Source organism: Paramisgurnus dabryanus, chromosome 14 (assembly GCF_030506205.2).
Source record: "Paramisgurnus dabryanus chromosome 14, PD_genome_1.1, whole genome shotgun sequence".
Classification (NCBI taxonomy): domain Eukaryota; kingdom Metazoa; phylum Chordata; class Actinopteri; order Cypriniformes; family Cobitidae; genus Paramisgurnus; species Paramisgurnus dabryanus.
The window spans coordinates 33,199,490-33,217,974 of record NC_133350.1 but is presented as its reverse complement, the minus strand read 5'-3'; the positions used below and the strand labels follow the sequence as shown (position 1 = coordinate 33,217,974).

The 18,485-nt window shown below is 38.3% G+C and overlaps 2 protein-coding genes across 2 annotated transcripts in view; one reads left to right on the top strand and one right to left on the bottom strand.

The window, feature by feature from the left end:
- syn2b (synapsin IIb) overlaps window positions 1-18,485 on the top strand; it is a 185,250-nt gene that overhangs the window by 114,005 nt on the left and 52,760 nt on the right. The window lies entirely within an intron of this gene.
- On the bottom strand, window positions 121-10,425 carry LOC135747298 (metalloproteinase inhibitor 3-like). Its single transcript, XM_065265921.2, has 5 exons — window positions 10,163-10,425; window positions 7,172-7,263; window positions 6,608-6,713; window positions 1,454-1,575; window positions 121-1,275 (listed from the first exon to the last, which is right to left on the bottom strand). Exons 1-5 carry the CDS (start codon window positions 10,284-10,286, stop codon window positions 973-975), a joined length of 747 nt encoding a protein of 248 aa, XP_065121993.1. The 5' UTR covers window positions 10,287-10,425; the 3' UTR covers window positions 121-972.

Here is an 18,485-nt window from a genome sequence, read left to right as displayed (position 1 = left end):
TCGTTTATTGGCTGGAACACTTTGTTATGTTTCGTGGTGGTAGGTTAGACCAGTGGTTTTCAAACTGGGGGCCGGGGCCCCCAGCGGGTCCGCAAGATGGTCCCAGGGGGGCCCCAGTTTTATGATATTTTATAAAATACATTCATTTATCATGAATTCTGTGAAATTAAACCTCTAAAATAATAAGCCAACTAACCAACAGCACTACTAGGTATAATTTAATATGTTTTGTTTAATTAAAATATTATATTTTAAAACTGTTTTTATCATAAATTTCTTTCGGGGGGGCGTGAAAAAAATGCACTGTACACAAGGGGGGCCGCACACTGAAAAAGTTTGGGAACCACTGGGTTAGACCACTTTGTTTTTGTTGCAGTTTGCGAAGCCTAGGCTTGTCTACAGAGACCGCGTTTTTTACAGTGTGTTCAGGGAACAGGCAGCTAGAAGATAGTCAGGAGATGTTTACTGTATGTTTTATGGCCTAAAACGCGTGAATTCGCTTAGAGCACCTTTAAAGCTGAGATTTAAAAATACCACACAACTATACTTTTAATATTCAATTATACTTTATTTAAATCAGGCAGATGAGTTGGTGGTGTCAGCAGCCAAAGCTATACATTTTTACAGGCTTGTGAACTGACCTGAAAGTTTTATTTTGGACTTTTCTTTTATGCGTAGTTTAGCATATGGAGCGGCGGTATTGATTGCATAACAGATTTTTCTATACTAAAACAATCGCTATAATGTGCATCTTGTTTTTAAATGTAGTCAAGTGCTATTCCATCACTGAAATCATGCATTAGGGGCCTACAGGTTTTCTGTAGAGGAATGTTTGTTTTTTCAGTTGATGCAAAGAAAATGTTAAAGAAAACTGAAAATCTTAAATGATTACATTGTAAAGATAAAGATGAATTTTAAAATTCATTTAAAATAAGAGTAAATAAATGTCTGTTACTCTATTGTAAAATAATCCTACAATGCAGAACAGGACTTGGGATCAAACGCTTTTCTCTGAGAACTTCGTTTTACTTCTCTTGTTTTACTTCTTTTTCGTTTACTGAGAAACACTCTTTCTTTTGGTCTTGAGACATGAAACATGATACTGTCTGTAGAATTTGAACTTCCAGTGTGCCAGCTACAGGAACCACTGCTGTGTTTGATACAAACATTCTTATAAATCATGTTCCTGTGCCTTGACCATACGTCTCTCATGTCTGTCAGTATACACTCAGTGTTAGAGCTGGACTGACAGGGATGCTGAAAACATTTGGAAATCTGTAAAGATTACAGGATAAAGATTAGTCTTAAATCACGTTATAGATAAGGACCATAACATAACAGTTTGTGTAAGTTTACTAAGCCAAATTTTTGATACTGGTCAATATGTAAATGTAGGTTTAAAATTGTTTTATAGTTATTGATTGGGAGGGGAAAATATGACACAGCCCATTACCGTGCAGTCACAGCCCATCTCATATCTGTGCTTGATGTTATTTTTCAGCGTTTGGGAGAGTTTGTCCCAGCGTTGAATAAAACCACACAGTGAAATGAAGAACCCACCAGGATAAATTTCCCCTAAGAGGCAATAAATAAACATTACTGTATAAACAGAAACAAAGGTACATATACAAAAGTACCAAAGTCTCAAAAGCGGTACACTGTCAGAAAGAATGGTCAAGAAATGGTCATATATGCTGTCACTGGGGTGGTACCCTTTGCATTGTAAAAAGTGAAAGTAGGATCTTCTTTAAAAAATTAAAATATATTTTTTTCCAATTTTCACTTTTTACAGTGGCACCTAAAGTGTCATGACTGGGTAACAGGAAGTAGGACGCATACGCAGGGTTCACCATGAAATAAATAACATTTAATATAAAATGAACAGAAACAAAACACGAGGGGCAACACAGGAACATCCAATACAGAAACCAACAGGAACAGACAAGGAAGTTACGACAATGATCCGGCGACAGGTGAGAAACAGACAGCAGTATAAATACACAACACTTAACAGGGAACAGGTGTGATGAATCAGTCCGTGAATTGTCCAGGTGACGTAATCGGAGAGACAAACAAAACATGACACGGATCACCGTGACATGACCCCTCCCTCTACGAGTGGCTACCAGACACTCACAAAAACAAAACCAACACAAACGTCTGGTAGCGAGAGTCCAAGGGAGGGGTGGAGGGCTTGGGGACCCTGGCGAAGCCGGCAGCCGCCGGGATGAGACCAACAGGAACGGTAGGCCGGACTGCGCCAGGAGAACCGGAGCGATCGCTCCGAGAACCGAGGCAGACGAATTACCCCCCTCCTGGGAATCGCCGACGATCAGCTGCCCCCGGAAGTCATCTCCCATCCCCTCGCGGAAACGGAGACCCTCTCACGGTAACCACCCCGGGGAAATGATCGGGCGTGGTCCGTTCCGGATCCCCCTGCGAGCAGGATGGTGGTCCTCCGAGGGACCGTCGACGACGACTCAACCGTTGGGGGACCGCCTGGGCCGATCCTCCTCCCGCATGCTCGCAGGAGCGAGCGATCGCTCACGGTGGTCCCCAAGAGACACCGGGGCTGATGGGGAATGAACCCCGATGTCACTACTCCCCCTCGACGAAACTCCTGGGGGAGCCGCCCTCCGTGAACCCGCTGCGTCCAGTCAGGCCGGATCATTCTGTCATGACTGGGTAACAGGAAGTAGGACGCATACGCAGGGTTCACCATGAAATAAATAACATTTAATATAAAATGAACAGAAACAAAACACGAGGGGCAACACAGGAACATCCAATACAGAAACCAACAGGAACAGACAAGGAAGTTACGACAATGATCCGGCGACAGGTGAGAAACAGACAGCAGTATAAATACACAACACTTAACAGGGAACAGGTGTGATGAATCAGTCCGTGAATTGTCCAGGTGACGTAATCGGAGAGACAAACAAAACATGACACGGATCACCGTGACATAAAGATGTTATATTAGTACATCAAAGGTGCATATAAGTACCAAATGTAGCCTATACATAGCTGTACCTAAATACATATTAGGACCTTTTAAGGGTACTGCTCCAGTGACAGCTTGGAAACATTTTCGGACAGTTCAGCCACAGCGGTAGCACTTTTTTACAGTACGTGTACTTACCTTGTACATAAATAGTAAATAATTTTGTACTTACAGACAAATGTGTGTTGAGTATCTACATGGTAATTAAATGGTATCATTACTGTAGTGTACACACTTACCATGTGTATAGAATTTGTAAGTACAGTATTGTTTCTTGTTAGTTTAGGATACATGCACAATACTGTATATGCCGATCACTAACTTACACTGGCCTGTATGTACTACACTCTTACAATGTACATACAATTTTAAGTACAGTAGTGTTTGTCATTAGTTATTACAACCCCAAAACAGAAAAAGTTGGGACACTGTAGAAATTGTGAGTAAAAAAGGAATGGAATAATTTACAAATCTCATAAACTTATATTTTATTCACAGTAGAATATAGATAACATATCAAATGTTGAAAGTAAGATATTTTGAAATGTCATGCCAAATATTGGCTCATTTTGGATTTCATGAGAGCTACACATTCCAAAAAAAGTTGGGACAGGTAGCAATAAGAGGCCAGAAAAGTTAAATGGGCATATAAAGGAACAGCTGGAGGAGGACCAATGTTTAGGAATGGGAATGTTGTCCTATTCTTGTCTAATACAGGCTTCTAGTTGCTCAACTGTCTTAGGTCTTCTTTGTCGCATCTTTCGCTTTATGATGCACCAAATCTTTTCTTTGGGTGAAAGATCTGGACTGCAGGCTGGCCATTTCAGTACTCAGATCCTTCTTCTATGCAGTCTTGATGTTGTAATTGATGCACTATGTGGTCTGGCATTGTCATGTTGGAAAATGCAAGGTCTTCCCTGAAAGAGACGACGTCTGAATGGGATCATATGTATCTAGAACTTGGATAAACCTTTCAGCATTGATGGTGCCTTTCCAGATGTGTAAGCTGACCATGCCACACGCACTCATGCAACCCCAAACCATCAGAGATGCAGGTTTCTAAAATGAGCGCTAATAACAACTTGGGTTGTCATTGTCCTCTTTAGTCCGGATCAAATGGCATCCCAGTTTTTCAAAAAGAACTTCAAATTTTGATTCGTTGGACCACAGAACAGTTTTCCACTTTGCCAAAGTCCATTTTAAATGAGCCTTGCCCAGGGAAAACGCCTGTGCTTCTGGATCATGTTTAGATATGGCTTCTTTTTTGACCTACAGAGTTTTAGCTGGCAACAGCGAATGACACGGTGGATTGTGTTCACTGACAATGTGTTCTGGAAGTATTCCAGAGCCCATGTTGTGATTTCCATTACAGTAGCATTCCTGTATGTGATGCAGTGCCATCTAAGAGCCCGAAGATCATAGGCATCCGGTATGGTTTTCCGGTCTTGACCCTTACGCACAGAGATTGTTCCAGATTCTCTGAATCTTTGGATGATATTTTGCACCGTAGATGATGATAACTTCAATCTCATTGCAATTTTTCTCTGAGAAACTCAGAAAACTACTTTTCGCCGCAGCATTGGGAGAATTGGTGATTCTCTGCCCATCTTGACCTCTGAGAGACACTGCCAATCTGAGAGGCTTTTTTATACCCAATCATGTTGCCAATTGACCTAATAAGTTGCAAATTGGTCTTTCAACTGTTCCTTATATGTACATTTAAATTTTCTGGCCTCTTATTGCTACCTGTCCCAACTTTTTTTGGAATGTGTAGCTCTCATGAAATCCAAAATGAGCCAATATTTGGCATGACATTTCAAAATATCTCACTTTCAACATTTGATACGTTATCTATATTCTACTGTGAATAAAATATAAGTTTATGAGATTTGTAAATTATTCCATTCCTTTTTTACTCACAATTTCTACAGTGTCCCAACTTTTTCTGTTTTGGGGTTGTATATAGGTACACTATAAGTACCTGTCGTTAACCCACACTTACCTGTAAGTACTAAATACTTATATTGTACATTCATTTGTAAGTACATTAGTGTTTCTTGTTAGTTACAGTATACCTACACTATAATTATATATCTGGTATTACTCAACACATATCTAAAGTTGCATAATAGGATTTTTTCACACTGGAAATAGTTAACCCTGAGTTATTCTAAACCCTGGGGTTATTCTAAATCCTGGGTTAACACAATACTTATCTGTTTCACACTGTTCATACTTAACCAGGGGTTAAGAGATAACCCTAGGTATTAGGGGTGGCACGGTTCACAAAACCCTCGGTTCGGTTCGTATCACGGTTCTATGGTCACGGTTCTCGGTTCAGTACGGTTCTTGTTGTTATTTTTTTCTTTTAATTTTTAACACTTCAGAAATTTATCCTCTTATTAATGTATTAATTATACATAATTTAGGATACAGTATTAAAAAAGGTATATCATGTAATCATGCACAAACTGAATTTAACTTTAAGCACATTATTGGGACCATCTCTGAGGAAAGCCAGGTGAGATTTTGATACAGCAAGAAGGAAGACATTAATGATTTCAACATGCTTTTCATTTATTTGGCAAAAAAGAGAATGTGTATTGCCTTCTACATGAACTTTATGTGCATTTTTAGCACACAAAGATAACTTGCATTTATTAAAATGCCAACTTCAGTTTAGCTCTTAGATTTATCACCAAGAGGCTGCTTTAATACTGCAGAGAGTATATGTGGACGAGAGAGAAACATAACTTTAACACCTGTAATATTTAAATCCGTCTCTTTTGTGCACTTTTGACCACTTCTGTCCTGATTACTTTGAAGAGCAATTTCTGAAATAAGATCGCGCAACTTTCACACGCTAGCAAAATGAAACTACGCGGAAATCAGCCGCTTTCGTTTTAAAAATGAAAGGCTAAATATAGCGCTGAATACGAAAAGACGTAAAACAGTGTTCAGTACCTCAGATTAGATATATGGTCGGAGAGAAGGTGGTCTCCTGTGGCTGTTCGAACACATTCAACCCATTTATTTCCGCTGTCATCATAGGTAACATGAAATAAAAAATGTTTCCACACACCAAACTTATACGACGCTGGCGCATCCTCCAACTGTGGGCAGACTTCCTTTTCTCTCCCACTTGCCATTTCTACACGTAACATAACCTGCAGGGCATGAGGCTACATTGTGCATGCCATGAACCGTTGAACCGTGCGACACACACGCGCTCCGAACCGAGACAAGCGAACCGAACGGTTCTGATTTTTTTCATGAACCGTGCCACCCCTACTAGGTATTCATAATCTGACATTTCACACTGTGCAATCCTAAACCCTAGGTCAGGTGTCTCCAACCTTGCTCCTACACACCTGTCTGTAATGATCAATTAACCCTGAACATCTTGATGAACTCCTTCAGCTGTGTTTAATTTGGTTCATAACATTCCAACCCTGCTTTGTTTTACACTGCATGTGTAACCACACTTTATCATTTATTCTTCTAGTGATAATTACAGTATAACATTTATTCTAAATGGGTGAATGGGTGGCATAAAGTAGTGAAGTAGTGGATTTAGAAAAAAAGTAGGAATGTTTTTACCTGAAAGCAGATACTGGCCACGTTTCAATTTGATACCACACCTTGAGGATTCGGAATCGGTGTAGGCATACTGGATTTTCTTAGTAACATCAAAACCCCTGAACACCTGAATAAAGTAAAATACTGTAAAAACATTTTGTTTTTGCTGTATCATTTTTTTTCCCTTTTGCCGTTTCTGATTATTCTAAACTCTAAACTCTCACTGTTTCTCTCTGTGTAATGTATATTACCTCACTGCCTCTGCAGGTGCTCTTTTATCTTTAAACCTACATGTGTCAAAGCATGTATCTTTAACATTTACATACATTAATGACAGATACCAACATTATTTTCTAAAAGTGAATTACAGTGCATATAAACTATACATTTGATCAGTTCTGTGGTAAGGAACCATGGCTTGCACCATGCATTAGCAAGTGAGCTGAAAAACTCAAAAAAGCACCAAAAGCACTAATCAATCAATTAAACAATGATGTGGTCACAAAATGAGTATGCACCAAGAAAATCATCTTATCAGAGATGAGACAAATGGGAATTTTAGGACTTGCTTACTCATTAGCTCACCTTGATAACTTTGATGGTATATTGAATTGTTTTCGGGCCATACATCTTGTGATTGTAATTCATTTTTACTCCAGTTATCACAGCTCGCATCACTAAAGGAGGAAAGTCAGTTGCTATTACTATTGCATTGAATGAAAGCATCAATATCCAGCATTTTCTTCCTAGAAATAATTAAATTTCATGCTAGGGAATAATTAGTTTTTATTTTAAATGGAGTTACAAAAAGACGAAAGTCATCATGTTTTATCTGATGTTCCAAAGAATAACATGCAGACATCATGAACATAAACTGTTAATGTCCCATTTTGTGTTCCTGCCTGTTTCCCTTTGTATCCACTGTCATCTCCCTGCGGACTCCATTTCCCATGATCCTTCACGCTCCCTCGTCTTCAATCAACCTCACATGTCAGCCATCATCTTAATCAGCTCCTTTATAAAAACCCTGCTGTTCCCTTTGTCTTGGTCTGTTCTTGTCTTTTTATTGTAGTGTTGGTGTATGTAGTTTGGTGTATATTCAGATAACCTTATTAATTAAAAGTTACTTGTTTGTTTATATCGTCGTACACAAGTAGGGTTGGGAATCGTTAGAAATTTTCCGGTTACGATTCCGGTTCCAGTTCTGCCTAACGATTCCGGTTCTGATTCCGGTTCCATATAATAACAAATAATGCACAATACTTAAACAATTCAATTTGTGTTTATTAATTACTGATAAAATATTTTAAATGTAAAATGATTAATATTTTCACTTTTTCAGTCACTAGGCCTATATCATTTATTCCTGTTGTAGTCCTCGTAAGATCCTACCTGTTGAAGTGAACATGATAGCAGCAGTAGTTCTCAAACATATGATTTGAGATTTATATGCTGGAGCAAGTGTTTTGTCATATATCCTGAAAAGGCTGCTGTACAAGTAATAATTTTTGTATGTGCATGCGTATAGGCTTATATATAATGCATACATATATTTTGAAATATAAAAATGTAAATGAGGATCAGATATACGTTTCTTAACAAACATGCGTGTTCATATGCACTGACTTCTTTTCGCCGGAGGCTGCTCGTCACAACATCAAGCAATCCTTAGGTTACTTAGCAATGACAGATGCTTTGGAGCGTCCACGCGCTTTGGAGAAAAGTGGCGCGATCACGTTTTCCGTGTGGGTTTAGATGCGAAATGTGAAGCAATTGAGCATAATGTGCATGGCCATTTCGGTCGGTGATGCTCGAGCCCCGGAGCGACCACGGGATCGGCGCGGCTATATGCGTGTTTATTTTATCACTTTCATCCGTGAAACAACACACGGTTCAAGTGAGGAACCTTTTTGGGGTTATAATGTCTGCACAGTGCTGAAAACGCATGTTGCTATACTGGTAGTGCAGATTGATACTTTTTCGCAACCTTGACCAAGAATATTTATATTTATAGCGCATTAACTCTTGAGTCTTATGTCCGTTTGCTTTCACGCGAACTTGAAGACATCTCGCTGGGTGAGACTGTACTTTATATTTTTCATAGTTTGTGAAGTGCACGGCATCGCGGGTCGCACTGTACCATCAACAGCCCTAGAATCCACACTTTTGACTTTTAGACATGTTTAACACGAAGTATACAAAGCTTACCTCAGCAGCCTGAGTGTTTTCTGTGGTAAGCTGCGTTAATTTGGTTGCGTGAGTGACTATAAACAGTGGCTCAACGTAATTAATATTCATGAGGTAAGAGACATAAGCGCTTTGCACGTGCCTCGCATCAGAACCGCTTTTAGAACCGAAACTTAAGAATTACGTGCGGTTCCGGTTCCTTTTAAAAAACGGAACCGGTTCTGAATAAGAACCGGTTATCGGTTCCCAACCCTATACACAAGTAAGATTTAGCTTAAGCTAGACTTGTAGTAAAAATAATTTTTTGCTTTTAACAGTGCTTTAAATCATATGTTTGCTGTGTAAAACACTGTAGATATTCTTCTTAAGCAGTAAGGATCCTCGGTGTCCCCTAAAGATCAGTTCTGGGGCCTTAATGATTTAACATGTATATGTTTCTTTTGGCTGGCATTATTGTCTTTCATCAATATGCAGACAATTTTATAAAATATAATTATTACTTTGTTTTTAACTGATGTTATTTAACATGTTTTCCATCTAAATTAATTTGGCATTGAACTTCATGAAGAACAAACTCATGTTAATTGAAAATACAAACTTTATGGACATTATTATATGTTAATAAATAGTTTGTTGGATATCAGATTGATGTCATACTTTAACTGGTGTAATAGATGAGGGATGTTTTATTTACTATGCATTTTAAAAGCATTTGTTTGTCAGTCCAACCTCTTTTTTTCTCATTCAGTGCTTCACTGTTCTAGAACTGGAATCTTAAACATGCTTTAGGCACTGAAGCAGGCTTTCATTCAGATTGACTCCAGCACTCTAAATGGAAAACAACTTTCAGGACACTGAGTTCCAGTAATTTAAATGTATAACAAATGTTTATAGCACCAAAGCTGTAAAATATCTACATTATGTCTCAATTCATTCTGTTCCTTGGATTCTGATTTACTTTACAATGCCATTTGTATTTACAATGCTGAAGATGTTTAAAAAATGAATGTGACAGAAATGCATATTTATAATGCCACAAGTGACAGAGTTAAGCATTTTAGACCTTGTCTAAGACTATTATTATTTTTTAAATAATAGTTAATAATTGGGTTAACCATGATTACTGAGAAGAGTAAGGAATTACTGCCTCAAATGCAATTATTCCTTTATAATATTTAGAGCCTATAAAGAGGGCATTACATGTTTGTAAAATAAACAATTTAAAGAGCACAGCTAAGTTAAACCTTCTTAGCTTACTTTGCAAAGACTGTATAATGTGCCAAGATGATTTTTTAAATGATTTATAACTGTACTTTCCATAAACTTCAAGCAAAATAATTGATAGCACATTGCTTTGCAAAGCTCATGAGTTAGGAGCGTTTGACATACCTATTTGAGACCTGCAGAATAGTCTTTGAGGGTGAGATGCGATACAGCTGCACCCCTCTGTCGTCCATTTACTCAGTCCTATACACAAAAAGATCAGCACCACACCAGATAATGTGACACCCATGATCTGCAGAAGCAAATTGATACTAATCTTTTAACACTTTTTAGGTCCGATTTAGGCTGTGATAAAAATGTCCTCTTCTCTCTTGAAGCACGTGGACGTCTTTTGTAGCTCACATGTGAGTCTGAGGGAGGGACTCAACTCTCTAAACAACTAAACAAACCCCAACCCTCCCTCATTCCTGGATCCAAGAATCTTTAATCTTGTCCAAACATGAATCAAAAAGACTGGATCTACTGTATGTATTTATTTAAAACAAAGTGCTACACCAATTCAAAGCATAGACAATTATCGTGAATATGAACAAAAAACAGCACACATAATAAAACAATAATGAATATGGCAAACACTGGGGTTTATATTCTTTTTAGGGTAACAAGACATACCTCAGGGTTTCCCCCAGCATATTTCAGTTCAGGCGGCCCGCCTAAGCTTGGAAAACCCTACCACCTTAACTACCCAGATAGCAAATTTTGTTCCGGCCCAGCTCCGGCCCACGCAACCAGTTTTTCCTCGGCCCACATACAATGAAGAATGACGACCCTACAGTGGCCCAGTTCTGAATTACAGACAAGGGCCACACATGGGCCATAACTGGCCCATGTCTCTGCCAGATACAGCCCATAATCGGGCCAAACCTGGGCCAGAACAGGTTCTAACATTGGTACCAGTTCTCAGCCATAGGTCAACCAGATTAAAACCAGCATTTAACCAGAACTTCCAAAACTGAGCCATAACTCAGCCTAATCTTGCCCAAATTATATTAATAAATAAATCACACGAAAAATGACTTTCAAATTGTTTGCCTTTTTATTAATCAATAACACATAAGTCAATAACACTACGACATTGTATGTGTTAAAACTCTTCTAGTATAAACTGCCAGCAATAAACAAAAATACTAGTTTGTTCAAATACATTATTGGCATGAATCTAACACCAACAACTTACATTACAAAGCAATTTCATCCTTAGTAAACAAACAAAGTTTAGAACAAACTGATACTTAAAAAAAAATAGTGACCGTTACATTTGTGTGTGAAACGTAGTTTGCCCAAATTACCAGCTATTCACAAATACAGAACTTTTTATTGAAATAAATATATTAGCATGAATTGAAATTTGAATGAATTACCATGGGTAAATACAAGTTTAAACCAAACTGAATCTAAAAGTTAGTTAAGTTAATTAGAAACTTCTAGTGTACGTGAAACCAACTCTACAGCCAGCTTCACGCAAAGATACAAGTTCCAGTTAAAGTATTAGCATGAATCTAACTTAGGCAGTGTTTCCGCTATATACATACAACCGTGGCGGCCCGCCCCTCCTAAAACATCCCCGCCACACCTGCGGTTGTGGATAGAAGGGATACAGCAAACGAAATCTCATTGGATGAGCACTGTTTTATCCTAATCCTTTAACCAAACCCAACTCTAAACACAAAATTTTACACGATTGTAGGATGTATTTGTATCTAATTTAGCCAGAACCGCTGTTTTCATCCTAATAATCCTACCTCCAAATCTAATCCTTAACTTTTCGGCATTTGCTGTATCCCTTCTAGACAAAACCCACAGCGGCAGCTCGCAAAAAAGCTACCGAAATGTCCGCTCTGCGAGACTGGCTGTCTAGAAATAAATTCCTTTCTGGATTTGTGTTGTTCACTCATTTATAAATTAATTTCCTAAAATATCATAATTTCCTCCATGGGTTTAGTTTTTATGCACAAATAGATTTAAATCAACAGAGGATTATTAAGCTACGTTTCTGTTTTGAGAAATAATAATAAAATAAATAAGCCTATACGAAATATGTTGCACTTAAATAATTATTAAATTGACAAAACGAATAAAAAAGTATTTGAGTTTCTGTTTTTTTTTGTGACGCGCTCTAAAACCAAACCAGCAGAAAGCACGTCATGTTTTTAAGGATTATAAATAAGCACAAGGTTTTCTCCTTATTGTGAGTTTACACAAATAAAAAAAAATTTAGTTTCGAATGTTATTTTACTTTTATCTGTATGGCAATAAATTAAGGGTAATTTAAGTTGCAAGGTCATCACGCGTATGCTTTTCACATATGCATATACACGGACGCAGCGCTGGTCTGCGAGAAAATACATGATTAAACTTTTGATTTAACATATTACGACTTTTTTGGACATTCATTTGGAATCACTGTACTCATATTATAAACTTATCTGGCCATTAGTTATTCAGTATAGGCTATAAACGCAGCGCGCTGCTGACCACTCAGCTGTCAGTCAATCGTCTGTGCTTTAGATCGACACTCACAAAGTTTCACATTAAATAAGATATTTGTCCAAAAACAAAAGGCTAAATACTGAATACTACTTATATGCGACTGCAAGACATTAATAGTCGAATCTGTTTGTAAGGAAACTTACATTATTCCCGTGGAAGATAAGAACGTTGGTAATAGAAACTTGGGGCAGACGGTGAGACTGTTTTATCTGTTTTCAGACGAAACAGCAGGGTCGGGGTACCCGCGGGTGAACCGCATAATATTTGATCTAAGGGGTGTAATAGGCTATTCGCGTGTCATTTGTGTTGTAGATGCAGGTCGGGACTCAATAGACAAGAGTAAAATGCGGGTCTAACATCCAAGAACAAAATTAGACTCGTTTTTAAATGTACCGTGCTTATTTGTGTTTAAGATCTGTCTGAAGACCGGTAAAGGTTTATATTTAACTGCGCGATTTGCGGTGTGACCGGCTCGGGGTCACAGTCTTTATGTCAAATGGTACGGGTGTGAAATAAAATTGCTGCTGTCGGATAACTGGTCGGTTGTTCTGTCAATCACAGCGGTGCGGATTATCAAACAGGACTGCATGACTTTGTAACAGCTCTGTACGCTAAACACGAGGACGAACTTGCAATGCACACTACATTAAAATTATAGCTGTGTAACGTTTTTTTTAAGAAAATACAGTTTAGATCAAAAATAGAAAAGCAATATGCTATAAATATAAGGAAAAGTAAATGACAGCGTGAAAATTATAAAAAAATACATGTTAGTTTACTGTAGCCTAAATTCTACATTAACAATTTTTTTACATTTATAATCATCATGGGCGCCCCCTGCCGCCACAGCTGAAAAAAATCCTAGAGGAAACACTGTTAGGTAATTTCAAATAAAACGAAAAATTAAAACAATACAATTCATAAAAATGAAAAAGAAAAAATCCAACACTAAAAATAATCTATGTGTATGAGAAAGTTTTCCTATTCAGGATTGTCCTCAACAAGAAGTACTGCTTTCCAGCCTCTCTTTTCTTCTCAGCCCCTCTTTCCATAGATGTAAACATTACAGCAGCCCACTGTTATATAAAAGAAAACAGATGCAGATCAATAATTGTTATGAAGCAAAAGCCATATAATAAAGTAATTAAAAGCATAATGATATACTTTATAACAAACAGTTAGATAGAAAATTAGAAGATGAACCTTTTAGGATGAACTGCTCCTTGTTTTCTTCCTCAAGTTGCTTTGGATGAAAATGTCTGGGCTGAATGTCTACATAAAATGAAACATAGCTTAGACCTTAAAGACGTCTTTTCATTTAGATACAAAGCAAATGAGCAAATGAGATATGTTCTAAGCATGTACTTAAAATATATTATATTAGGAATATCCCCATTATTATTTACCAAGAAAATTAAGTCAAATTAATATAAATGAAAGAGAGAAGAACCATATACTGCACGTCTAAGGTCTTCACAATTGCTGTCATACTTTATCCACCTATGAGAAATTCAGCTTTGCAGATATAATTCTGAAGATTTGTCAAGTATTGATTTTGGAAGCAAACAAATTAACATTAAATTAAATGGTGGCCCTGATGGACTGTCACTAACCTGAATGTCACCTCCTCCTGTCCTGTTAGCATCCTTGTCCCGCCTCTTTACCTGAAGCAAACACAGCAGATGATTAACAGAAAATTATTTCCCAGTATTCCATATATTCAAAATATTTGTATTTTTACCATTTTCCTTTGTATTCAACAATGCAATTCGGGTAACTAAATTAATGTTAGGCTATGGTCAGTTCTTACTCACTAAATCAATGAAACCACTGTCCAGTTATGAAAAAAGTAATATGTGTCCGTTATGATTGATTGACGCGGCGTAACTGCTACTCCTGACGGTAACCCCGCCTATTGGTTAATTTGATTGGCCGCCGCTTGCCTTGCGTTAACAGGAAAGCCCATCTTCTGTTATGTGATTGGCCAGTGGCACTCGCCTTTTTTGATTTGATTGGCCATCTCAATCATTTTTGACAAGGTGTTCGACGTAGTGCTGCGTTGCAGGAACTGACAAACGGATGACGTTAAAATACCGCAACAGCAATTTGAAATCAGAATCCTGCCCATGATCATTCGAGTCGCTCTCGCAGTACTTTGATGTCATCCGCGTGTAGGTTCTGGAGGCACTGGCTCTTGCAGTTGTTCTTTGTATCTCCTTTATTAGGTCGCAGGTGACAGGAGCAATGATAATAGATGCTGGAAGTATGCATTCAGGTGTAAGGGTTTCTGTAGAGAGATCAAATTCGCCTGGATAAAACATCTGCCTTACTATTCTTGCTTCCTGGTTGGTAGGTTACGGTAAACTGGAATTGGGAAAAAACCAGGCACCAGCGAGCCTGGTGTGAGTTTAGCCATTTAGCACTCTTGATGTATTGAAGATTGTTTTGGTCGGTAATTACTTGGAAGGGATGGATTGCAACCTCAAGCCAGTGTCTCCACTCATCAATGGCTGCTTTAATGGACAGTAGCTCCTTATTCCCTACATCATAATTCCTCTCTGCAGCGGTTAATTTCCTGGAGAAGAATGCACTGAGTATAGTTTCCCGGGTTGGCCATGACGTTGAGAGAGCACCGCTCCTATTCCACAGTCAAAGTGTCTACTTCCACCACAAACGGGAGATTCAGGTCAGGATGGCTTAAGATGGGGGCTGTGGTAAACCTTTCTTTCAAAGACTTGAATGCCTGTTGGCCTCTTCATTCCATTTTAACCTCGTAGGTTATCCTTTCAAAAGGGATGTCAGAGGGAAAGCAATCATGCTATAATTTCTGATAAACCATCTATAAAAGTTGGCAAACACCCAAAACCTTTGAAGCTCATTCAGTAGATGGTTGTGGCCATTCAGTGACTGCTTTGACTTTGGGGTCATCCATTTCTATCCCCTGCTGGCCCAGAAACAAAGTCTGTTTAACGAGAAACTCAAATTTCTTTGCTTTGACATATAATTAGTTTGCAAGTAGACAAGCAAAAACTGTCTTGACGTGGCTGATATGTTCATCCTTGGATTTAGAGTAGATTAAAATATTGTCAATGTAAGCTATTACGTACTGGTTGAGAATGTCATGGTAAATCTCATTAATAAAGGATTGTAACATGGCAGGTGTGTTGGCAAGTCCATACGGCATAACTTGGTACTCATACTGCCCCCTAGTAATGAGGAAGGCAGTTTTCCATTCTTCACTCTCCTTGATTGTGATTAGTTATAAACACTCCATAGGTCAAGCTTGGAGTAGATGGTGGCTTTGCAGAGTTGTTCCAAGGCTGAGGGAACCAATGGAAGAGGGAAGCAGAACTTAACGGTAACATTATTGAGGTTGAGGCTTTGTTGAAAGACAGCTTTAAGGAAATATTTATGTTTAAGGGCTGTGCGATTTTCCTGTTTCATATGTAAAATTTGCGTTGAATCGTCCCTGCCCCCAGCGGGATATTCAAACGTTTCATGTAGTTGCTGAATGAAATAATCAAAGGACGTTCTGAATCATACATCCATCTCCTAAACAGCCGCGGCCCAGTCTAAAGCTTTCCCAGATAGTAATGTCATCATCAAAAAGCAATTTTTTCCCTTTCGACACAAACTTCTCTTCCTGGTTATCAAAGTAAATCTTCACTTGAAGAATAAAGCCTCTACACTGTTCTGCACACCCATCAAATTTATCTAAATTTATCTAAGCCCCTAAAGCCTGGTTTACACGGCAGGATAATTAGGCCAATTTTAAGACTGCTCTTGTCTACTCAGAAGGACCTCAAGACCACTCCTATCTCAAATCGGGGATATCCAACATGTTGGATTTTTTGGCCCGATTTCTTCTCATGTGTGGTGTCTCCCGGGGACAAACGAGCATGCAGCCTGTGACGTGTAGCCAATCAGAAAGCGAGGTGATGAGGCAGCGAGGAAGCACCGGAAAACAAAATCAAAACATCCGGCAGAATGGCGCACCAAAAAGTCCGGTGGAGTACGTAACGACATTTCTATGAGAAAAAAAAACATCTCACCCCCATGATCTCGAGAGATTTTGCGAGATTTACCGTCTGACCTGGGAATGCTCGGGAGTCAAATCGGTTCGTGTGTGATGTGTTGATTTTGCCATGTGGCTGCGCACCACTCACTGTACGACCAAAACTGTTAGACCCGTGATGTTTTATCGCCGTGTGTGGGGTCTCTCAGGGTTGGAAAATCGGCCAACGATTTTAAATTCGTCTCGTCTGAACCAGCCTTAACTAAAAATTCTAGGAGCGCCAGGAGAAAATTTAGGGCAGTGGTTCTCAACTCCAGTCCTCGGGCCCCCCCTCTTAGAACATTTTAGATGTCTCCATATATAAAACACCTGATTCAGTTCATCAGCTTGTTAGTGTGTAAATTAAGGAAATGTTTCAAACATTCTGGAAGGAGTCTAATGAATGGAATCAAGTGTTTCATATCAGGAGACATTTAAAACATTCTGGGAGGGGGGGGCCGAGGACTGGAGTTGAGAACCACTGATTTAGGGCACACCTTAAATTAGCCTGCAATGCAATTATTCACATTTTCCCAAAATAACTGCATTACTAAATATACTAGAAAGATTTAACTTTATGAAGTCGCACATGTCATTATGCACAATTGATGAAACTTTTAGAATAGGAAGTTATGAACCAAAGAAGCATAATGTCTTCTAAACTACAGGCAGGCAGGCAGGCACAGACAGGTATTTTTAAAGATGAGCAAGTTGGAACTTTTGCGACCTACTGATAATTTTTAGAAGATACTTTCTACAAGCAGTGGTACAGGAAAAAGTTTCCATCTTTCAAGAAAACTGATTACTTTGCAAGACAACACTGCGTGGCTGGCCAGTAAAGGCCTTAAAGCTGAAAAACTAATGACATGGTCCCCTTCTTCACCTGACTTAAACCCTATTGAGAACTTTTGGGCCCTTCTTAAGCAGGACATTTACAGTGAAAGTAAACAGTACACCTTTATGAAAGTGTCTGGGAGGCTGTGGTTGTGGCCACACAAAATGTTGATTCTGGCCAGATCTGACTGAATCAGTGAATGGAAAGCTTGTGACTGTTATTGAAAAGAAGGGTGGCTATATTTATTTGTAAATGTAGAGTTTGTTTATTATTCTCACTTCAACAGGTGAAAAAACTAGTGAGATGGGAAAATCTTTGTTTTTCATGTAGTTGCATAAAAATTCTGCACACTAATAGTTGCCTAATAATGGTGTACATATACTGTAAATGTTCTCTTAAGAAAGCCAAAACTTCACTTTAACTAATTAAATGTTCAGGTTTGAGGGTTTGTTAACATTTTGAATTGAACAAAAGCACAGTAGTTGTACAATAACAAAAGTAATCCTCAAAAATACAACTTGCCTAATAATTGTGCACACGGTGTATAAATATAGTATAAATATAGAGAAAGGTTTTAATGTTCAGTTAAAGAGCCTGTGTTAACAGGTTAATTTAACTTTATCCAGCATTTTTTAGATTCCAGTACAAAGATAGATAAATAATTATTACATTCTGGGCCATGTAATCATTGCATAATAGATTTTTTTCTATACTAATACAATTACTATAATGTAGATCTTATTACTGTGGAAGTGTTACTCTTCATTGAAATCATGTTAAAGGTGCAATTTGTAAAATATTTACAGTAAAATGTCCAAAAACCACTAGGCCAGTGTTATATATTTTGTCCAGCTGATTACTATCAATATCTGTAATGTTTTCAACTAATTGTAAATTGTGAGAAAATTGCCATTCAAAACATTGACACGGGGCAGTGCAGTCTCCTGTCAATGATGTTAATATCCATGTGACCCTTTGTCACCGCCTTTACTGACGTAAACCACATGACAACAGTGGTTGAGTTCGAAAAAATAAAATGACGGCCAAGG